Here is a 24,451-nt window from a genome sequence, read left to right on the forward strand (position 1 = left end):
ACAATTTGAAGTTTAAAACTCTCAAGAAGAGATTTTATTATTATGGCCCCTCACGGTCATGGACTGAAGAACATAAAGTCTAGGTGGATATAAACTTTATATACTTTGTTAAATGATTCCGTACATAGATTGGAAACAGTCTCGGTGAGTGGTATAGACTCATTTTCTCAGGAATTTCTTTACACATGGTTTAGAAGGAATAGCTGCCCAAACCTTAGTTTACTGTGAGCCTTGTGTCTTAAAGGTGGGCCCATGTCCACTGAGATGTATCACTGCAGTCACACACAGGAGCCATCCGCAATTTGGTTCTTCCTTTTTCGTTCTTTCTTCAACAATTTGGCTGGTACTTCCTTCCTTCCAGGAGATGGGATCCCTCTAGATACAGGGCCTATAGACCAAAACCTAACTATTGCTTTTGCTCAGAGAAGAAAGTGTTTTTAGTGTATGCAGATAACATACAGTCCACACAGATGACCCCAAGGTCTGTCTTCTGAATTATGTTAACCCGGGCTAGGTAGGTGCATGGTTTCAGCCTCAGGATGTTCTGTCCAGCGGGTGGGCACAGATATAGGCTCGCTTCTCAAGGATCTGCTGAGACACTTTCTTAATCTGCTCATCCAGGTTTTCTGGAGCGACTATAAGAGGAGAAAGGTGATCTCTTTTGCGATATGGTAGTACAAACAGGTCTGGGAAGTATGTTTTTACCCAGGTCACTTTTCCACAGGGACACTGTACCCAAGGACACTCTCCTTTAGGCCCTCAGGTCTTATGTGGGAAGGCCCTTCTTGGTAAGTGGTTCATAGAAAGACTATTTCACTACTTTCTACCATGCAGGGCAGCAGGGCCGCTGGGCTAGGCTCTATAGTTACAGGCTATTGTTATATCTCCACTAAGGGTTTTAATGGCCCTCTCCACAATAACTGGCAACAGGGCCAAGGCTCTTCAGACTTCCATTTTAAGGAGAATCCATCTATATTTCAAAATGTGGACAAGCAGTTAGGACAGAGAAAAAACATTTCAGATTGACAAGCTGGCCATGTTTTTCAGGGCCTAGGCTTTTAGAGAAGCCATTTCATCGCCTGTACAACATACTGCAGCTCTGTAACCCATTTTAGCTAGAGTCTGCGGCTAAAGAGACAGGTATAATGACTGTCTCCTGCTTTGGGGACATCACTTGAACAGACACCAGCATACCCACTTTGTGAGCAGCAGCTCTGGGAGGGAACAGAGCACCAACTGCCCACTATCAACATGACTGTACCTGGTGCTCTATTTCCCACGTGCCCTCTCACTTACACTTGTCCAGCTGAGACAGGCTGAAGAGATTCTGGAAATAAGCTTCCACACAGAACATGTTGGCCAACAGAACCTAGAGAACCAAAGTCAGAAAGGATGGCAACTGAGAACTCTGAAGTTGACTCTGAACGCTAAGATACACAGCCTACTACCACAATCACATCTTGGGCAAAAGAGCCTGGCCCAGAAGTTACACAGTTCCCTGTAAATGCATGCTGACCAGGAGCAAGCTACTCAGGATCTCTCAGACAGCTCCTTTTTCTGTCAAGTGGGCATCCACAGGCTATTTTGGAAGGACATGTGTCAAGCACCTGATAAACAGGAGTTGTTAGTGACTAATCTACTTCCTCCTGCAGGGTGAGAAAAGTGAAGTGCAGGTAATGAATGAGGGTGGACTGGTCTGTCTTCTGTAGGAACCTAAAGGCACTAGTCACACCCCAGAGCAGCACCAACATGGCCGCACCACGGCCAACTCATCCACCCATCTCTGCAACTACCATTTGGTGCTGGAGACCCTGACTCACTGTCTCTCTTGTGCAGGACTCTCCAACAGGCCCCACCACCCAACTGCTCCCTTCCTCAGTTCCAGGCTTCATTATAGCACAGTGGGATTAAGGGATCTTCCAGTAGCCACGATCCCGACACCAGTTCATTGTGGCTGTTCAGTATTTCCTGTGTAGGGTCATGCAAGGCTTACCTCATGATCATGATTCCTGAGCCCAATTCTGATGGAGCGGCTGGCTCTCGACAGCACAGCAGTCATGCCATACAAGTTGATGAGGATGTTGGCTACCCGCTTTAACACCAGCTGCTCCTCTACAATGTTCTGACGACAGAGGTTCAGAGTGGTGACAATGATGCTTCTCCCTTCTCTATACTCAGGCACATGTCATACTTTATATTTAAACAGGTCTCAGAAACCTGTCTGACACCAGAGCTGAGGCTTACTGTGCTCAGAGTCACTCAAGCAAGATTCTGCACGGAGATTAACTCCTTGCATTCGGACCCAGGTAGGTGGCCCATCCAGGTACTCCAAAAGCCACTGTGTGGTTGGAGAGTGCTGAGAACACTATGAACAATCCACCCAGTAGGGCCCCTCCATGGGCTGTACTGACTAGCAGTTCCAGCCTCATGGAGATCAAGATTTCTGTTCTAAGCCTGGTCTCATAGGTGAGCAATGGGCCCAAAGTAGTCCCATGGCTGCTGATCCTGGGAGAGTGTGGGTAAACGGAAGTAGTGCCCCAAACCTGGCCAGACCCACTTACCTTTCCAAAACGGAGTAACAGGGTCTCAACAGTCCGGCCAAAGTAATGGACATTTTCCTCAAGCTTGTTGGCACTGTCCTATCAGTGAAGGAGACACACTTAGCATCTCTTCTCACTTGACCCACAGAATATTCAGTCTGGAATTCCAGGGAGACAGGGCAGGGACAGGATGCAGCATCTGAGTGTTCCCAACTTTCTGGAGGACCCTCGATGCCAGGCACACCCTTCTGGATTGGGAATGCATTGCAGCAGGGTACCAAATGTGGGAAGGATGACTGCTGGGCATACTTACTCCAAGGCTGGGGTGGACAACACCAAGATCGCCTGTTAGCCCCAGGTCCACAGTTCGGCCCAGAGAATCCCGAAGTTTCCGACCAATCGTCTCCATGACTGTGGTCACATTGCCACTTTTAAGCTCTCTGCAGGAAGTTCATAGTTTTGTGACTTGAGACCCTACAGCTGGCTCCCACTGACAGCAATATGGTACCGTAGCATTCTGTGCTCTCCAGTGGCTGAGCATATGGGCTCCATGCACAGGGGCTTTCTCCTCCTGGCAGAGGGAAGCCAGTTGTATGGCTAGCTTCCAAAGAGTTAAAGAGTCTGCAAAATCCTATTAGCAGCCTTTACATGGGCTCCAGCAGGGCTATGACTGCTCTGCCCTGGAATGAGGGCAGAGTGGATAAAGAGGGGCAGAGAAGAGAACCTAGTCTCAGACTGTCCCTGGTTAATGGGACACCTCATTTCCTAGCTTCTGGATGTCTCTAGCTAAAGTAGTAAACATTTCCAAGAGCCAGTGGGAGAGATCAAAGTTAGCAGGGGACAGGAAGATAGAACCTAAGTGTGCCCAGAGGACAATGTGACTCTAAAGGCACTGAGGACAACCTGGTGGGTTGTCCTTCCTGCTGCTTCCACATGAAGGGCAAGCTAGAGGTGTGGGTTTCCAGACCTTGTCACCACAACACAAATGCCACTGTCCCTCCTTGTGCCAGCTTTGCAGTGAGCCTTTGTGCAGCTACTCCCCACCCACTGCCCCAAACCAGGCAGCCTTCTCCTCTGGCCCCCCAGACAGGCAGGGACCGAGAAAGAGATGGGAAAGCAGCACATACTTGATCCTCGAGGTCAGGATGCGTCCCGCATGCTGCAGGCCTGTCAGGGCAATGAACAACCGAAGAATCTCATTGGTTCCCTGTGGCCAGAAGTGTGAAGGTCAAAAGCAGTCCAGCAGTGCAGCCTGTGTCCCAGCCACTACGCACAGGCCGTGGCCAGGTGTCAGGGACCACACAGGGAAGGAGAACAAGGTTGACCAGATGGTATGGCCTCCATTCCCCTGGGGTTTTTACCTCTCACAGCCTGTTCTGCATGGTCTACCTTTCTCTAGGTCCCAGAATACTCATTAAAACAAAACCAGATTCCCCTGGGTGATAGAGAGATATGATGCCCAGGACACAGAAAGTACGGAACAGATAACCCATGGCTCTCTTAGACCAGAATCCCCAGCAAGCTATAGAGCTGAGCAGCAATAGCTGGAGACTCCTCAGGGGGACACCCCCCCCAACACACACACACACACACACACACACACTGCTTCTCAATGTAAGAGCAGTACCCAACGGGACTCCTAGACTTCTAATACAATTTTACTACAGAACAAGGAGCTGTAGGCCACTGGCCTAGGCTTGACAGGCAGAACCATCCTGTAGTTGAACTGGTACCAAGGAGATTTGAGATTTGCCTCTGCAGAAAAGCTGGGTACGGGGGTTCTTGTGGTATTGCCCCCAGCTCTGAACAAAGTGTTCATAACTTTCCCAACCTTCTGGGAATTATAGCCCCGAGAGCAGACCCTGCTTGACCACACCACCTTGTCAGAGTCTAGAGAAATCTGGGTTTCCCTCTGCAGGAAGGACCAATAGAGGGCAGCCCCAGACAAAATGGCTTAGACATGGCTCACTCTAGAAAAAGCTAACCTTTCTGTTATTAGGTTGTGGCTGACTGAAAAGGCAGATACTGGCTGGGACCAAAAGACCAAGGAGACCTTCCATTGGTGCTGACAAGAGTTTAAGGATTCTCCTCATTGCCAGACCACACTGCAGCTCAAATCCCCTTCCTAAGTGTCAAACTCTCATGGTCCTGTGCACTGTGAATACCCATCCATCCATCTTGCTTGTCCCTTCCTCCTGGTGGGAGCACTGCGCAACCACGTTAATTCCTGATCAAAAATTTCCTATGGCTTCCAAAACCCATGTACTGGACAAGATCATCCACGGTCCAGCTCCTTTTCTGTCTTTCCCATTCAACCTCCATGGTCAAACTCCCTGTCATATCTCACTACCTTATCCAGATGATAAGAAGGGTGACTGATGTGTCCACAAATACTTCCTTACTCCTCGATTACCTAGTGCTAACCAGAAAGTCCTGTCCATTTGCCTACCTGCCACACAAACTGCCCTGCCCCAAGGCAATTCTTCTGCCAAGGGCCATCAAGTTCATCATGAGAGATGAGCTCCCTTTGGGGGATACTCCCATCTTTTATGCTACCCATGCCTCCATGTGTCCTCCAGGCAGTCAGGTCCTACATGGCATCCCAAGGATACCAGTCCCAATCCCTCCATATGTGGTATACTTCAACTCAACTGACCCCTGCAAGATTAGACATTTATGGAAGGCAATAACTAGAAAATGAGTCAGGGGTGAGTGAGTCTTCCGTGGACACTATTGAACCACTTCAGCTCACTGACAGTGAAGTTATAACCTAGAGAGTATGAGATGGGAGCAGAGCAGGAGCTGGGACTAAACGCTGGGTCTCCCCAGATGGGTCCAAGCCTGCCCAGCCAGAATTAACTTGGCAAAAGTACAGCAGTCACTGTGAATCCCAGGGCTCAGTGAAAAGGGCCTTTGGGAGTGTGACCTGAGAGGACTGTTTGGTCTCTCCAGTCTAAACACCCTCTACAAAACGAGGGAGGGTGGAGGCACTGATAGATTATTAAGAGGGTCCAACCAGAGGACACAGCCTGCTCTACATCACTACAGGCCATTTCTGGACACTCAGCAGCCTCTCTTGGGACTAGGAAGGCTGGGGGGTGGTGTGTGTACGGGGGGTGTAGGGACATCACTAAGGGGGTGTACAGGGAGTACAGAGACATTACAAAGGGAGTATATATGGGGTACATGGACATCACATGGGGTATACAGGGATGTAACTGAGAAGGTATACATGGGGGTGTACAGGAACATCACTGAGGGAGTGTACAGGGGGTACAGGGACATCACTGGGAGGGTATACAGGGGGTATGGGGCATCACTGAGGGGGTATACAGGGATATCATCACTGAGGGGGTGTACAGAGACATTATCACTGAGGGAGCATACAGGAGATACAGGGACATCACTGAGGTGTACAGGGGGTACAGCCAGCAGGGACACTCACCTCAAAGATTAGGAGAATGCGGGCATCACGCAGCATGCGCTCATAGGGGTAGTCCTTCATGTAGCCTGAGCCCCCAAGGATCTGCAGAGCCTCGCTCACACACTGCCAGGCAGCCTCAGAGCTAAACACCTGCCACAGACCCAGACAAGGTTAAACCCTGGTGGGAGCACTCCACAACCCTGTCACTCACTCCTAGGACAAGACCTAAGCTATGGGGAGCAGCTGCCCAGGATGCAGTTGGAGAATGTGTGGAGAACCTGGCCTTGGGAATGAGTGGTTCCAGAGGAACTTTCCAGGTAAGCCCAGGCAGGATAAGATACACCAGCCTGTGTGCTCTATCCCAACATGACTTGTCACACCTCTCACGCAGACTTCCCCTTCTTAGGAAGTGTGCCCACTCTTGCCATTCTCATGTGTCTGCCACCTTGCTCTTGTGACCACTGTCTACTGAGCATCCTTTGGATAATGACACTCAGATCTAGGGCTAGCATGTGTGAAGAAGGTCACTCTTGGGCCTCAGTCAGTGGCTGGAAGGTACTAGAACATGAGAATGAAATGAGCCTCGCCCAGCACACAGCTGCCCCTCCCTCATCCTAAACTTAAGCAGAGCCCTCGTGGATTCTCCACTGCCCGTCACTATAGGCTGTCAGAGCTTCCAGCATTTCTCTTAAGAGTTCAAGTCTAGAGGTTAAAGTGGGGTTTCGGCTATTACAGCTTAAAAAACAAAAGCCCTTTCTTAGCCCTACCTCCTAGCCTATTCATTCCTTTAAGTCGGCCACCAATTCCACACAGGACCAGAACTCAGCGGCACTCAGTACCAGGCATCCTACAGCCTAGAGATCCTAAGATCCAGAGAGGGCAAAAGAAACTAAGGCATGGAACACCTACCCACCAAAGACAAGGCCAGAGATGGCAATACCACAGTCACTTCAGTACTAAGTACAGATGCCTAGACACCTGAGCAAAAGGCAAACATTATCATCAGCCGAAACAACGTGTCTCCAGCAGAGCCGTATCCTTACGGCAGGAGACCCTGAGAAATTCTATTACAGCTGAAGCATTAGGCAAGGACTTTAAGGACGATACAAATAAACCCCTTAAAACTGCTCAGGACATGAAAGGAAATCAGCAAAGTGAAATAAAACTGGAAACGAATAATTTAGAAAGTCAATCAAAAACCTCAGAGTTAGCCCTGCCAACCGAGTACCAGACGTGGAGGCCAGACTCTCAGGTGTTGAAGGCAAGGGAGAAGACAAGGATACTTCAGTTAAAGAAAATGTTAAATCTAAAAAATCCAGACACAAAACATTCAGAAATCTGGGACACCATGAAAATACCAAATTTACTAATAACAGGAATAGAGGAAGGAGAAGAAACCCGGGTTTAAGACACAGAAGATATTTTCAAAAAACAGAAGAAAATTTCTCCAACCTCAAAAAAGGACCCCAAGCAAAAGCAGCAGGTAATGGATCTATATACACAGATTTTTGACTGTTTATTTTATAGAAATTGTACTTTTTGTTCTGACCATGCTTTGCTATTTTAAAACCAGCATGTGCTATGTTCAGTACCCTGAGCTGTTCATTACATATATATATCCGTCAGCTTCCACAATTCTGTGTTGGGGCTTTCATTACCTCCACTTTAGAGATAACCTGGAAGCTAAGAGATCTAAGTGACCTGTTCTGGGAGACAGTTAGGAAATGGCCACTGCAGAATGAACCCTGCCTCCAGAGCTTACTGCTGCTGCTCTGATGTGACGGCCGACATGTGCTTCTCCCAGGTCTGCCCTGACTCCAACCCGTAAGCAGCCATATCCTTGGGCTCGTTCCGGCTTTAGGCAACCCAAGATGACTGATTTCTGGCCTCTGAGATTCAGCTTTCCATGGCCAGCTCTTTAGTAAATAAACCACGATTGATTGCCTCCATACTGTGTAATACACAGTTCACTGATTGTTAGTAGGAAGGGGAGTTGCTGGACAATGTGAAGGAAGTAAGAGACTTTGAGTACTCAGCCCTCAACAGCCCTACTTTACCACAGCCCTACTCAGGGCTCAGGGAAGAATGCAGGAGTGGTGGAAAGACTGTAGGGCCAGAGGCGGTACATGCCGTCAAGGAAAGTTTCCCGTCACAAAAGAAGTGAGACACATACAGACTCCCAGAGACTATGAGAGCATGCATGAGACCTGCACAAGTTCAAGCCAGACAAAATCCCAGCATGGAGAAAGGGAAGTGGGCACCAAGCATCACCCCTAGCTAAGAAGTAGTTGATTGCTGCTGGGAAGGAAAAATCCGTTTTCTTTAATGGAATGACACTGGGCACACTACCCACACTCCAGGGCAAGCCTGATCTAACTGACCGTGATGACCCAGGGAACGCGTCTGGCAGAAAGGTGGCTGTGAGGGAAAACAACGAGTGGAAAGCAGCCAACGCCACAGAGGTGAAGGAGGTAACTGCTCTGTGCTGTGGGTCACTTGTTTAACCCGTAGGCATCCCTGTGAGACATCGTCACTATTACCCTCTTCTGTTATAGCTCAGAGGTGAACCTAGGAGAATCACTGCAGCACAGTGTCAGCCACCTTGAGAAGGGACAGTCTGAGGAAGCCCAGGGACAGGGATATAAACTTGGGACTGTTCTAGACTCAAAGGTTGTTTTAGAACATTTCCTACTTGCAATATTTCTAGAACCCTTTAAGGTAGAACAGCAACACACACGTAACTCAGGACAAGGCCTAGAAGTCAGCTTAGCCCTTTTACAGACCAGAGAGCTCAGAACCTTGCAACCAGTGGCGTCTTTTACCTCATTAAACATGTTCTAAAAGAAAGCTCTGACCAAGAAGAAAGACCATCTACCATCTACTCTGGAAAAAAAAATGGCATTCCTTCCCAGGAAAGCCCAGCTAATTTACATGGATATAAAGTTTTGATGTCTGTGTTTTCTGTGTGTCCCTGTTGTATACAGTAGGATCAACCAGAAAAACAAACAACCAAACTGGGCATAATCCATAGGGAAGTAGGGAGCTGTCCTGTAGACTCACACTCAATGAGCACCATTCTGAATCCCTTCTCCTGGCTTCACCCTAGGGCCCTGCTGGCCCAGAGAGCTGCACAGGTGCATATCACAAGGTCAAGGGCCATCGACTCACGAAAGGAAGGTGGCTGACAATGCCATGGGTCGCCCCAGAAAGGATGATCTCCCTCCAGTGCTCCAGTTGCTGGGATTACCTTCACCATGGCTGCCTCGATAGAGCAGTCGGGAAATCCTGGTTGGTCTAGCATCCCTGAAGTGAGGTAAGTCATACTCTCCATTACATATGCCTTCTGAGCCATGAGCGCAAACTTTTCCTGAAATGTTTAGAAAAACAAAATCAAGAAGTGATCTGCATGTGCATAGACTTAAATAAATCTCCTAATCTCTCTTCTCCTGAAAAAGCCAATTATGTCAGAGCCTTGCTGTCCGAGCACCGATAATGCCTGGTGCAGTTGTCTTCCCATTCCCCTGCCCACGGGCACAGCACAGAGACAGAACTGAAAGCCTCTCCTCACCCACAGCAAAGCAAGGTCTACAGTACCTGAATCAACCCAAATTCGCTGAGATTCCTGTTGAACTGCTTCCTCGTACAGGCATACTCAGCAGTCAGTTCTAAAGAAGAACAGAGTTGTCACGACAAACAAACAAACTGGATTTAGGTTATTGGAAAACTGTTTCCTATGGGCAACATGATGACTCTTCAGCACCCAGAAGGAAATATGAGAGAGCTCTGTCTCTGAAAATAGAAGCCCTGAAGCCAGAGGCCCCACTTTCTGGTAGCTGGTTGGAGGTGGAATTCTCAGGCCTCATGGGCCCACAGGCAGCAGGAAGAAGGTTAAGAAGACAGAATGCTGAGTCAGTTGTGAGGGTATGGAAGGAAACACGCTGCCTCCCTTCACAGTGCCCACCTCACAGCAATGCTGGGAAAGTAAAGGGAGTAGAAGGCTGGAGGCACCTAGCACAAAACTAGGTGCACAGGGCACCCAAGGAAGCCGTGGGAGTGGGCCCCCAGGTCCTCAAGCACAGCGCAAGGGTTGTCTTCATGCCAAAGCCCTGGCTGGGGCCTCACATTAGTGCTGGGTTCTAAGTGCCCCAGAGGGACATCCAGCTGTCCACCCTGGCACAGTACCTCCAACTCTGCCTGTAACTTGTTTCTCAAGTACTTCTTCTGGTGTGATCCAGCTGCTGCTGGTCTCCCTTTGTTCCTATGCCCCCATGTTTCTAGACAGTGAGAACCCTCACAGATGAGAGCCACAGATCGTGATGAAAGGAGCTTGCACCTAGCAGGCAGGTTTACCTTTAGGTCATGATGCATAGGCTTGTGTAAACCACCGCCCGCTCTGAACCCAAATGCACGCCTACACTGTAGTAAACGCCAATAGCCATAGAATTTACAGGGCTGTTTTTGCTTCCAGCACTTCATAACCCACAGCTCTGTCCAAGGAGCCCTGGGACTCTGTGAGATTAGATCTAAGGCTTTCTTTTGCTCATGGAACAAAGCTCATTAAACAGTCATATTTGTCATGGGCTAGTTTGTCTATAAAGCAGAGAGATGTTGAAATACACAGCCTCTGGGGAAGAAGTACATTTGGTCCAAATCAAAGGCCAGATGCTAACTTAAGCTGTTTCTCCAAGTGGTGTAGCTCATACTTTCCCACCCAGCGGGAATGGCACAGACATTCTGGGTATGCAGTAGGTGCTGCCGAGGGCTCCTGCTCCTGATTCCCGACTGTGGAGGTTCATCTACAGTGTCAACCTGAATGGCTTTAGAATCACAAATCGATACAAGGAGACACATCAGGGCATGGAGTTCCCAGAGATGTTTAACTGAGGAGGGAAGAGCCACCCTGAGTATAGGCTGTGTCAGCCCATAAACTGAGGTGCCAGAGTGAATAAAAGAGGAGAAAGCCATGGGAAGCCAACATTCACTCTTTCTGCTTCCTGACTACACACACAACATGCCTCATACCCTAGAAGCCAGAGCTAGATGCTTTCTATCTGCACCTTGCCAAGAGGGTCCATGGACTCAAACTGGGAGCCAGAATAAACCCTCCTTCCTAACACTGCATTTGGAAAGTATTCTGTCAGAGCTATGAGTTAGGGAACTATCACATACCGATCAGTTTCTTCAGCATCCCGGCCACAGCACTGCCCATGCTGAATCGCCCACTGTTAAGGATGTTCATGGCTACCTGTAGGGAGGGTGGAAAAGGTGGAGAAGCAATGAAGGAGGCTGAGGAAGCCAGCCATACCAGTTTCCACGAAAGCAACGGCAAGTGGCACAAATTCCACACCAGTACGAAGGCCGAGTTAATGCCCTGCCAGTTTTCAGGCCAGAAGCAAGCAGTTCTAACCCATGAACTGGGTGGCCTGGGCACTGTTGTGCATTTGCATCAACATCACTGGCCTCTGACTGCAAGTCACTGATCGTAGTCTAAATGCACCTGCCAGCACTCCCTGTCCAGTGAAGGAAGAGAACCTCAGATGGAGCTACATGTCCTGTAAGCAGCAAGAACACTAGCTGGACTTCAGGATCAGGCTGTTCAGATGCAGCTGCTGTGGATCAGTGCGGTGTCATGACTTTTTCCAGACTACAGCCAGCACATTCATGGCAGGCAAGCTTGTGTACAGAGGTGGCCCTAGTAACTACTGCCAGGTGCCTGCGACAGTGGCTCTGCTGGCCCCTGCCTCTTTCCTCACCCGGTATTCTGACCCAGTACAGTGAACACTGAGAGCCACACAGGAACACAGCTCCAGTTCCAAGCTATGCTACCTCATCCAGAGTCACAGGGGCTCTCCTCACCTCCAGAGAGCCCAACTAAAGAAACCGAGGGAAGCCTCAGGCGTAATTTTAAACACAGACAGCTTCCAAGTGTTAGTGAAGATGTAGAACTTCATACACTATAACCACTGTGGAAAAAGTTCTTCAAGAAAGTGCCATTCTATTACAGGCTAGCAATTCTATTACTACATTTACACTCAAAGGGATTGAGAACATATTTTTCGAACAAAAATCTGAGGATGGAAGTCCACAACTCTGTTACTGACACTAGCCCCAAAGTAACAATTTAGCCTAATGAGTACGTGGTTTACCCGCGCAGGCGAACATCATCTACCCATTCAAAAGAATGAAATACTGAGTGACAGAGAAGATGTGTTTAAGTTAAATGTCATGTAAACTATTTCTCCATAACATATAAAGATGGGGCTGGAAAGATGGCTCAGCGGTTACGGCCACTTGCGCTCTTGCAGAGCACTTGGGCTGTTCCTCGCACCCACAGTGGTCACAAACAGCCTGTAACTCCAGCTCCAGAGGATGAGATGCCTTCTTCTGGCTGTGCGGGTACCAGGCACACATGCAATTCACATACATAAATTGAGACACCAATGCATATACGTAAAGCAGAAAGAAATGAATTTGTCTGAATAGGGTGGCACATGCACTTAATCCCAGGCCTGGGGGGGGTGGGGGGTGCAGGTGAGTCTCTGGCCAGTGTGGTCTACATAGTGAGTGCTAGGCTCATCAGAACTACTTAGTGAGACTCTATCCTGCTCAGAAAAGTGAATCTTTAAAATATAAAGCTGACTATAGGGGAAAAGCTTCGGGCAGAGACTTACGTTAAGGGTTCTTGGAACCTGAACTTCTCAAGCCCACTCGCCTGTTTTTCACACTTGCTAGAGAGAGGAACCCCATTCCTCGCTCAAGATGAAGGAGATCTCCAAAGGGAATAAAGACTCCTCATCCTAACCAGACTCCCTCCTCTAAGAGAAAGCCATTTTTTCAGCCTCTGTGTTGCTGAATTCCTATGCCCAAGAGCTACACAAGGCCACAGGCTAGCCTGCTAGGAAAAAGGACAGGGCAGAACATGAGACTCTTGTGAAACAGCATAGCACTTACATGGGGCTGCCTGCAACTTACCTTAAAGCCCCCTCCAACTTCTCCAAGGACATTTTCCACAGGCACTCTGGTATTTTCAAAATGGACCTCACATGCTAAAACAACAGGAATTGAAAGAACGTGACAAATCCAAACTGCTCTGCTCTTGACCACAGGCCCGTGGCTGACTGGCTAATGCACTCATTTAGCATCCTAAGGAACAGTGAAGACAGACCACGTTCCTGCCACCACAGACACAAGGACATGGCAGCATGGTCAGTGCTCTGATGAAATACCAGCTCAGTACAGAGAAGGATGGAGCTGAAGGGGGCTGCCATCTTTGGAAAGTCCATGACAGACTCTTCTAAGGTAACATGTAACAGTAGCTGAAAGGAACAAAATAGCCAAAAAAACAGGAAAGCAAGGGAGAGCACCAGCAGTGCCTCAGCTCTTAGAATCAATGGGATTCTTATTAACAGAGCCACACTCATGTTCCGTAGAGCAGCATCTTCCCAGATTAGGGTAGGGAGTTAACAGACGGAATGTAGACAACCCGACGTGTACAGACATACAACCTAACCCAATTCACCAACATCCTTCAGACTGAAGCAGGCATCCCCAAACCATAAGAAATAAAATTCTACTGCTGCAAGCTAAATCCTACTGCGTCCGACTGACAGGGACACTGTAGCCAGAGACCACCAGCAATCCTGTAAGAAAGGCTGACTCTATTTGTCACTGTGCATTAAACAATGAGAAAGCAAAGTGCCTAGGACTAGGTAGGGGCTGAACAGTTCCCTTAGCACAGCATTCCCTCTAGCACTGCCTGGATGTTCTAATGCACAAACAATGCAAGTCCTGGCATGCTGAATCAGAGACACCCAAGATAAGGAAGGTTAGGGTTCAAGAGACACTAGGGCCAAGTGTGATACCTGTCGGGGTGGAATGCCATGAAACATGATCTGTCTGCTGGTCATATTTAAGGGTTGGGCATGTGGGCTAGAGGACCCGGTCACTCTTTCAAAGAGTACTGGGTATGGGGCACACCTGCCTTCCTCTTTGACTTCATCTCATATTCATGAACCATCTTTTGGGGTCCTGCATGCTGCTGGGACTCCATCCTCCCAGTTGTCAGCAGGTAAATGACACTGCTGAATGAGCTGCAAAGACACAAGGTGCATAGCTGTGGGCCCTGACACGCCACTTTATACCAAGAGACTTGTTAGTATAAGAACACTATGGCCGGCCAGATGGGTGAGCTGAGGAAACAAACAGGACACCAGCTTCCACTGAAGCAAGGGCTGACCAAGGAATGAAAGGTGGATCTGGACAGTAGGAAGAAAGGAAAGGGATTCCAGGAAAGAAAGATGTGGTGGCCTGCCACAGGATGTGTGCCCAAGACAGCTGCGGTTGTGTGATATGCATGCCTGCCCCTACTGAGGCTGGGATTTCAGCTGCCCTCACTCACCCGGGGTCAACAGTGCCAACTGTACCAAGCAACACAGGTTGTGGCTGCACTCTTAATTTGATGTTGCTAATTGCTAAACTAAACCCATGAGCAATGAAGTGCCCTTTCACCTTCGTCGGTCATAGTGACAGGGCCTGTCTTTCAAGTCTCTGCCACATTCATGCAGAAGCGCATCTGCCACACGACTTACTGTTGGAGCCTCGAATGCCTAATTTATCTTCAGGTTTCCCATTAGTGATTCCGCCGAAGTCTCTTTCTACTATGAATGCAGTCATTTTGTCTGTTTTCGAACCATCAGAATCAACCACCTCGGTTTTTGCAAACACAGTAAAAATATTGGCCAGTCCTCCATTGGTGATCCAAACCTGAAGAAAAGCAACGATCCTTGGAGACCCCTCAGCTCTATCCAACACTGAGTTTCAGGTCACCAGACACACAGACTTCATATACTGTACTTATCAACTGAACAAGTGAAAATGGGAGATGAGGAAAAAGAGAGGGTGCTCAAAAATCACAATGGATGGGAATTATTTACTTTTGATTCAAGCAAAACAAAGTGATCAAGGGCAGAGGGTAGGCGGTGAGCAGGGAAAGCTGAAGGCTAACTAGATAAGGAGCTATTACTATCCTCTGTCCCATTTGCTAATGGTGCTCTATCTTTAAGCAATCCTTGATTAAATCTCAGATACCAGGCAGAGGTGGTGAGGACAACAGAAACACGACCAGCGTAAGCCATGCAAGTGCACTGCACTATACTTTGCCTCTTTGAAATCTTGTGGACTAGAAATTGAAAATAAGCACACAGAGGCAGCTGTGTGCAGAGCCGAGGAGACGGGGTAAGACCACCTTGCTCCAATACTGCCTTTGCCACTTGAGGGACTTGGGTAGCCACTCTGCTCTGCCTCAGGCTGTTCTGAGAAAGACGTGCCACACCCCCGGGGTGACGTGCAGATCTCTTGGTGTCTGGTGTGCAGAAGGAAGACACAGAGGCGGGGAAGACTGACAGGGCAAGGAGGGCATGGCTGTACCTTGGAGCCATTGAGGATGAAATACTTCTTATCTTCACTTAACGTAGCTCTGGTCTGGATGGACGCAGCATCACTCCCACTGCAAAGATGGAAAGACCGGATTGAGGGAGAACAGTACTGGAGAAGGCTTAGAATGGGTCTGAGGGCTTGGACAGAAGATAGCCCTTAAATACCAAGTCAGACAAAAACAGGTCTGTTCATTTCAACTCTGATGCTCAAATTAGGAAGTGGTCTGATTCTGGAAGCAGCCGGGCACATCCAGTAAAACGAGTAAGATAGGAGCTCCCTACAGCTTATCAAGCAATTCTGGGTGTGATTAGGCCTGTTCCAGAATTACAAACACAGAGAAGCAAGATTAAACAAGGTGGCAGTTGGACTTGCATCAGACTCTGAGTCTTGTCCAGGCCTGCCTCGCCCTTGCCGTGTGACTGTGAACTGAGTACACTTCATGGCACCTCAGCTCCTAATCTGAAAACGTGGACTCAGCACCCAGCCACTGTGCTCTGGAAGACTGGCAGAAGTTTGAATGCATCCCTGGGTGTCAGGAGGCTTGTGAAGCACAGACACTGACTTAGCAGCTGCTATAGGACTGTCGTCTGGAAGTCTCAACGGGTCAGAGCTAAGATAATTATCCTTTCCATAGGTGTGAACTCTCTGTACTCCACACAAGCTCCATGTCCAGGCAGCCTGAAAGGTTCTGAGTATACACACGACATTTTGAGCAGACAGACCTGGCTGGCTCTGTTAGGCAGAAGGCTGCGATGTGTTCCCCAGACGACAGTTTGGGCAGATACTTGGCCTTCTGTTCCTCATTGCCGACCAAGATAATCCCCTAAATGAAACACACAATGAAACACACAGACCAACTGAAGATGAGAGTGAGATGTATTTATGAGGCAGTCCCTTCTGTCAACAATTATTTACTTCATTCAAGAGAAGGCAGGGTGAATTCAGAGCCAGCAGCCTCAGACAGAACTTAGGAGGCCAACCTGCTGAGGGAAGGCCCACCACCTTACACCATGAGCAGACACAGCGGCAACTTGGAGTCTACATCTAGGATTGCCATGCCTGGCTATTCCAGTGCAGTCCTGCGTGACCTTGGGTCAGATATGATTCTTCTCTGAGTCTCCAACTCATTATTCATAAATGGAGGACCTCTTGCTTATAGACAAGATGGTTTGGATGAAGGAATGTGAATACGTGGGGGGGTACTAGAGCTATCCCCAGTACAGGCATGCACGTATACTTCCGTGCTGTGCTCCTCAACCCCAGCTCTGTTGCTGTGTACCTACAGGCTGCATACATACTCACAGGCTGCAAAGCTGGACAAGGAACCCACTTAACTGTCTTTCCCCTGTATACAGCAGAGATGTATACATCTAATGTAAAAACCTTGAGGACTGTGTGCCTTTGAAGCTGCCCCACCATGCTTTCAGTTGAGGGAGCAAGTAAGGTCTATGTAAAGACAGGACAGCTCTGGAAAGGATTCATTTCCAAAGATAGCACTAATCTTTGTCTCAACTCCAACCGCAGCTGGGCTTCTCTTCTAGAGCCTGAGCTATAAAGTCCCCTCGTGTCACAGAAACAGTCCCCTGTCTCCTCCTTCCGACAACTGACCTTGAGGCCGATAGCCTGGTGTGCTGCCAGGGTCACCGTGATAGAGGCATCCAGGCTGATGATCTCCCCGAGCCGAGCATACATGGTGTTGGAGAGGCCCAGGCCACCTAAGACAGACAGACAGACAGGGCTAGCTGCTTCTCTAAACTCAGGAAAAGGGATTCCTTTTATTTTTCTAATTTCAAAGCAACAGGTTTTTGTTTTGTTTTGTTTTTTTATTTAAAAACATTAACACTACACAGAATGGCACAATGAAACTGTCACCTATAATCTTATTCTGAGCATTTCTGTGCATATCTTCCAGATTCCTATGAGGCAAGGAGACATACGAAGCTGAATGGTTAACACAGACATCTATGCAAAGAGTAGGTCACTGAGTACGCTGCCCATCCCTTGTACTAGAAAGATGTTTGCCATCCTGGCAGCAGCAGGCTTGGCTCTTCTGCTGTGGCACTGCAGCAGTTGGGGTAGAGTGTTCATTTCCGGCTGTGTGAGCCGCCCTGTGCACTGCAGTGTGGTTTTCACCTATGTCTCAGCTTGGACCAGCTCCAGATCTGGTTCTACTATGGACTTATTCTTTATACTTGAGGGCCCACCATCTGCTGTAGAAGGGAGGCTATACTTTAGTATCTGGAGACACAAATAGGTCAGGAACCAAAAGACCAAGAAAATCTCCCATTTGCTACAGTAATGGCATCATTTTTGAGTGTGGCAGGAAAATGTCCCAAACAGCGCATCTGGAAGACTGCATTTAAAGACCACTGCTCCTAAACAAGAAGCCCTTTATGCACACACGGGAAGCACTTGCTGAAGAGCTAGACCAACAGGTGAGTGGCCGCTGTTCTAACTTACCGTATTCTTCTGGGACCTGTATGCCAAAAAGTCCCAGGCTCTTCAACTTCTCTAAGGTGTCAACTGGGATTTTTCCCTCCCGGTCAATTTTTCGAGAGTCCACTGCCAAAAACAAGTTATCTTGATTAAACAAGTAAAAACAAATCAGATATGTTCATAAATAAAAGTATACAGAATGGTTTTGTATAGTCTACTAGTATCACTGGCAGAAAATGTCTAAAACCTGAAGTTGTTTGGTCAGGATCACTTGGCATGTTGTTGATTTTATGTAATTAAGAATTTAAGAACTGCATTTGTAAGGGACTGGTGCTAAGGAAGTCTTTCTCCTGATGTAGGGCCAGTCGCCAGGGTCAAGCCGCAGTGTATCATGTACTCCTGTGATACAGATTGTTGGAGGCATGCTGTCTCTGAGAGTGCGTGCTGTCAACTGAATTTGGAATGACTTAGGATCAAGCCTTTGTGTGTGCCTTTGAGAGAGTTTCCAGAGATGTTTGTTTTAACCGAGAAGGGAAGACCCTTCCCGAATGTGGGCAGCACCTTCATGGGCTGCAGTCCCGGGTTCCATGAGAAGGGGAGAGGGTGAGCTGAGCACAGCTCACACAGCTCAGAACCATCTGTTCTCCTGCTTCTGTCTGGGTGAAAGACGTGAGGAGTCAGAGCCAGGATCTGCTTCTGTCACTAAATGTTCCCCTCAATGAACTGTGGTCTTAAAACAAGAGCCAGAAGAGCCCTTCCTTCCTCAGCAGCAACTCACGGGCAGATGTCGTCACAGTGTGGAAGAAGGAGGTAATGCGCACACTCCACTGGATCCTTAAAATCCCTGCTACCTCCTCAGCCAGTACTTACTGACTGTTGATTGCAACAGTAGTCAACTTACACCAGACAGTAAGTACAGAGCTCTCAGAATTGTAATGGGAGGTCTGGATAAACAGTACTAAGCAGACTGTGTCTGGGCCCAGTTAAATCCAGCATTCAGACGCCTCACTGCCTACACAATACTCCAAAATTCTGAAAACAGCATACTCTGTATAACACTAAGTCAGTCACTGAATCAACACTCGTCCTAGGCCTTTTGAGTTGGCTCAGTAGGTAAAGGTGCTTTCTGTAGGGCTTACAACCTGAGTGTGATGCCTCAGGCCTACATAGTCGGAGAGAGCTGACTTTTACAAGGTATTTTGTGAGCTCTACAAACGCGCTGTGGCACACATATATGAACATACGAGCACACACACTAAAAGCAATATGAAAACCCCTTATACAAAGGAAAAGTGAGGTTCTGGCTGAGCATGGTGGCACATGCCTTTAACCCCAGCATTTAGGAGGCAAAGGCAGGCAGAGCCCTATGAGCTCAAAGCCATCTGGTCTACATAGTGAGTTCCAGAACAGCCAGGGTTATGTAGCAAGATCCTGTCTCAAAAAACCAAATGGCAAGGCAATGCAGGGCAGGGCATGGCAGGGAAAGGCAGGCAGGGCAGGGCCAGGATGGGCCAGACAGGCCAGAAAAATGAGATCTGTCTCCCAAACCAAACACCTCCTCCCTCTAACACCACCCCTATTCTTGAAATGGCAAAATTATAACATGCTTCAAGGAGTCACAGAAGTTACATAAAATCTGATCATTAAAAAGATAGCATGAGAATCCTCACTATATCACTGTATCTGAGTCTTCATGACTGTTCACACACAACAGCAATGTATGAGAACACAGACACATATGTACCAGTACAGGTTAAACTTTGTGAACTGCGTGAAATCAGCTGGCTTGTACTGATAGCAATGTCCTGTTTGTGATGTCACGAGAGTTATCCAAGAGGTCATCACTGTAACAAACCAGAAGGGCAGACAGTCCCCGAGAAAATGCTGGGCCACAGGTTGTGAATGGTTCCTAAAGCACCCAGTACAAAGAGCCAGATGGAGCCCTTAGAAATATGCATGTCATCTCATACAGTCTTCGCCACGGTGTGCGGTTAACAAGTGTGAACCACCTGGCCTTAGCCACTTTCATTTATTCTAGTTACCCACTTTATCAAGTTTTAGCCTGCTGCAATATAGAAACATTTAAAATAGTTGTTTACTACAGAGACCTAGAGGAGCACCAAATTATGTCTTTTAACTAAGCAGAAATTGATCCCTGAAGGTTCTATTATGAGCAGAAACTATGTGTAACTTAATAATGACACTAAGAGCTTTCTCTGTCTAGAGTGCTTCCAATGAACGCAATCTAATTAATCTTTTAAATGAAGAGAGCAATGAAGAGAAAACCATACATACCTTCTTCAGTAAAGAATTTTTCCAATGGTCCCACAAACTGATTGATTTCACTAAGTTCATGTTGACTGACCTCTGGAAATGGGAAAACTCCTTTCTAAAAATGAAAACCACGCATGACAAATTTAATTTTCAGCAACTTCTCATTGTAATATTTATCAAAAGGGAAAGGGGGTATGTGTTACATGCTTCATCTGGTCCCAGGAAGGAGGCAGAAAGATGACTTCACACAATACCTCAGGTCTGGGTCTTATGTCTAAACTGCTATCTATACCCATATTCCTTCCCATGCAGGTGGGTTGAATCCTAATCCCCAACAGTTTCCTTATCAAGGAAACAAGTGGTGGAGTGGGTCCCATAAGCAAGGAGCCTAGGACTACATTTGGATCTCCTGACAATGTGCAGGCCATATCTCCTCAAGGTCCTTTTGAGACTTGTAGGAGACAGTAGATATGAGGACTCCTCATTAAAATGGACATCAGTCTTTATGTGAACTCAAATGTTCCCAATGTAAGGACATAGCCTGTTCATCCTGTGTGTCCCTCTTTGAGCACCTGTTTCTTGCCTTGTGAATACTGGCTTTCTGTGCTTAGCATGTGAGGTAGCAGGGTCACAGGACAAGATTCAACCTGAGTCTAGCTGCTCTTTACATGTGTGACTGGCTTTGAGCAACGTATATGTCCTGTATTGGCTTCTCCTATATGATCCTGTTCATCAGAGAAAGGGGCTGTGAGGGTCAGGCAGGACATACTTGGGTCCTGAAACATGAAGTAAACATGCCTGTGTCCTGGAGAATGATGTGGCTTCTAATCACTAGTGGCCAACTTGCCAGGATTCCCTGCGGGCCTTTGAAATGATCCCATATGGCTTGAAGACCGGTGGCCCGCCGAGCTCTAGCTACTCCTCCAGTTGCTTGGGACAGGGTGTGTATCTGGACCCACAGCTGCTGAACACAGACACATCACAAGTTTCCAGGCTCAGGAGCTCCCCTGTCTCCTTGGTTCCTCTCACCAAGGGGAGCACTCAAGTCCCTACCCTGTCTTAGTACCCATGTTCCTGATGTCTCCACATTAGCAGCGTTCCAGAATCTATTTGCTCCTCTCTGGCCCAAGGACAAGCGGTCCATGGGTCTCTCTCTCTATCCAAGAGACAAGTGACTTAAAGAATATGCTGCCATCCACCAGCAGTCACTCCACTGCTGAGGCAGACTAACAGGGAGCATAGTTCCTGTTGGCCCTCTGAGCCTCTTAGAACAAGGCTGCCCACTCACTCAGGCCACTCCCACTCCATCACCTTCACAGCCTTGCCAGTCACCTAGTCTGGGTCAAAGGGCTGTGTGGGAGAAAAGTGATATCGATCCCAGTGGGCCAAACAGACAACCTGGCAAATACCTGGTATTCAGACATACTTAAAAGGGTAAAGACTTCAGGAACCCAGGCACAGTGAGGCACACCTTTAATCCCAGCACTTGGAAGGCAGAGGCCAGTGGACTCCTGTGAGTTCAAGCCAGCCTGGTCTACATAGCACGTTCCATGCCAGCCAAGACTACACATCACGACCCAGTCTCAAAAACAACAACTCAAATACAATCTTCCAAAACAGAACAAAACCCAAAAACTTAAAACAAAAAATATCAGGAGGGATACTGGAAGCTAGAAGGAAAATATCCTCTAGTTAAAAGTGACAAAAACTGAATGAGGCACCGCGTGGGTGAGGAGTGAAATAACAATTAGCATCTTTTAAGCTGATAAAGCAAAAGAACCTGTTATTCAGGTAATCCTATTGCAGACGCCAATTGTATAAGCCAAGGGGCTGTAACTAAGTCTGCCAGTGCCACACAAACCTCCCCCATTCATCCTCCCACTTGCCCCTGGGGCAGACTCGGGTCCAAATAAGTGTATATGTCAGCCACTGGCATGGATAACTCGGCTGCTCTCTACCCTCAGACGCTTAAGTACTACTGCCATTGTCCTAGTCAAGGCCCAGAAATGCTCCGAGAGCTGGTGTTTGCTCAATCCATGAAGTAGCAGTGCAGTTAGAAGTGGTCAGATCTGAATGTAACTTGAAGATAGACAAAGATTTACTTACTATAGGATTCAATGAGAATAAGACTAATCAAAGGAATCACTGGAGAATGTATTGAAAAAGTTGAATCACAGAGTAGCCATTATCTACTGTAAACAGGCTGTTGGGAGAAGCAGAACTGGGTGGGATCCAGGAGAGGTTATCATATACGCTTATTAAAGATGCTTATTAGACATCTAAGAGGAGATATAGAGCAGAAAGGTAGCCTAAGTCTGGAGTTAGGGGAAGAACTCAAGTTGAAAAAATAAATCTGAGTCATAAGAATAGAGCTGTCATTTAAAGCTAGGGCACTGAATTAGGTCATCAAGGCTGACCATAATAAAAAGAGAGGCCCACAGGCTTGAACTTTAGAAAAATTCAGCATTGCTAGGTGTGACATACATTTTCAATCTAGCTCTCATGAAGGAAGGCAGAGGCAGAAAGACCCAGTGAGACTGTCTCAAAAACAAGCAATCAATACACCTGCCACCTCCACATTAAAAAGAACAAAACAACACAAACAACAACGACACTGCCTCTGACTTCAACTGGGCTACCAGAGACACTGGCCAAGGTCTACAGGTTGAGAAGCCAAGGAACTAACAAAAGAGATAAAAGGAAAAAATTAATTTTTTTTTCAGAAACCTGAGGACTAAAGTGCATTCAGAACAAACATTAAGTACATATCTGCATTAGTTACTAATGGTGCGTGGGGTAGGAATGTGAATGAGAAGTGAGCAATGTGGACAAAACTACTGGCCACTGGGCCAAAGCCTGAGGGCACAGGTCCAAGATGCAGAATTATCCTTGAATAGTGAGAAAGTTGAGTTCTAATCACCAGGTCAGCCTTTGCTAGGGGTAGACAGCTCACAACAGTATAGAAAGTAGATACCATCTGGAGGAGAGCTGACCACTGGGATTCTCGCTAAGTACAGAAATGTAAAACTGGCAGCAAAGCTCACGGGTGATGAAGGGTAGATTTAAAGACTGAAGGGGATAAATGATGGCTGCGCTCTTCCTCCTGCCTTGGAAAAGCACAAGAATCCAAGCCCCTCAGACCCTCTGCGCTAGAATGTGGGCAAAAGAGTTCCCACACTTCAAAGTTCTAGCTTTGAACTTTGCAGCAGGGCAGCCACTCTTAGCCCAAGTCTTGACTTCTACTTTAATAAAATCAGTCAGACAATACGAGGAAACTGTCCTAAAGAGAACATACAGAAAGAGTCAAATTTGTTGAAAAGCCTTCTCACTTTTAATGTGATAGGTGCACTATGGCCTCGAGGTTGCTCCGAGGTGGGTTGTGGATCTCTGAAAAGGGAACGGAACCTTGGAGTGAGTCTGGAGCTGAAGAGAGGACGGTGAAGCGGCATAGGATGAGCTGTTTCGAAATCATAATGTGAATAAAAAGATAAATAATGGAAAGGAAATAATCATATTTCCTTGCGAGAACTGAGGGATGTCTTCATCATGACCTCTTCAATGATTCCCCAAACTTCCAAGACAAGAAACAGCTGGAAAGGCAACTCTGTGGAGACCGAGGCAGGAGGACCACGTATCCAAGGCACGCCTAGCTACAGAGCGAGTCCAGAGACAGCCTGGGCTACTACTTAATGAGACCCTGCCCCAAAACAAAAACCACTGTGACACGACTTAAGCCACATCGCCGAGCCCAGCCTCTCGGATGCTTGGCTTTTAAGGGCTCGGATAACGTTCCAGGCAACTCTGGCCAGAATGAAAGGTGGGAGCAGAGGACACGGGCAGTCCGGGCTCGCCTCCTACCTGCTCGATGTTGCCCAGGAAGAGCTCCTTAGCGAACGAGCAGCTCTGCAGGCTGGTGTGCAGCGGGCGGTGCCTCGCCGTGAATTCCCTCAGCACCCGGGAAGCTCGCGCCGCAGCCGCCACCGCAGTCGCCCCACGCGAGAGCAGCACATAGCCAGACATGCTGCTGCTCCTGACTTCAGACTTCAAGTTGCAGGAAGACCCGCCGCTCCTCCCAATGACGCCAATCACCCGCGTCCGGGCATCCAAAGTCTCACCCTGCGCCGCTGCAGCCGGAAGCTAGCTCGCACTTCCTGATGACGCAAGGGCTGCGCCGCCTTGAGCGAGGCTATTGGACAGGTCGTTCCAGAATATGTTTAATAAATGTCTCCTAAGCCAAGCATTGCTGTATGTAATGTCTGAGTATGTAATTTAGCAATTGTACTTTTATAAATTCATCTGAACAGGCTAGGAAGTAAGTGTGTGTGTGTGTTCTTTCTTGTTA

The 24,451-nt window shown here is 47.8% G+C and overlaps 1 protein-coding gene across 1 annotated transcript; it reads right to left on the reverse strand.

Moving 5' to 3' along the window:
- Positions 1-4: 4 nt before the first annotated feature.
- Acad9 (acyl-CoA dehydrogenase family member 9) lies at positions 5-24,247 on the reverse strand. The gene is made up of 18 exons (XM_021158179.3): positions 23,968-24,247; positions 20,131-20,224; positions 17,860-17,961; positions 17,008-17,114; positions 16,122-16,222; positions 15,391-15,469; positions 14,553-14,727; positions 12,937-13,010; positions 11,134-11,209; positions 9,559-9,629; positions 9,212-9,331; positions 5,986-6,114; positions 3,668-3,747; positions 2,854-2,980; positions 2,562-2,639; positions 1,994-2,122; positions 1,297-1,369; positions 5-635 (listed from the first exon to the last, which is right to left on the reverse strand). The coding sequence occupies exons 1-18, from the start codon at positions 24,127-24,129 to the stop codon at positions 535-537; spliced, it is 1,878 nt and encodes a 625-aa protein (XP_021013838.1). The 5' UTR covers positions 24,130-24,247; the 3' UTR covers positions 5-534.
- Positions 24,248-24,451: the final 204 nt, after the last annotated feature.

The sequence above is a fragment of the Mus caroli genome, unplaced genomic scaffold, assembly GCF_978045245.1.
Source record: "Mus caroli unplaced genomic scaffold, Mus_caroli_1 scaffold_3, whole genome shotgun sequence".
Classification (NCBI taxonomy): domain Eukaryota; kingdom Metazoa; phylum Chordata; class Mammalia; order Rodentia; family Muridae; genus Mus; species Mus caroli.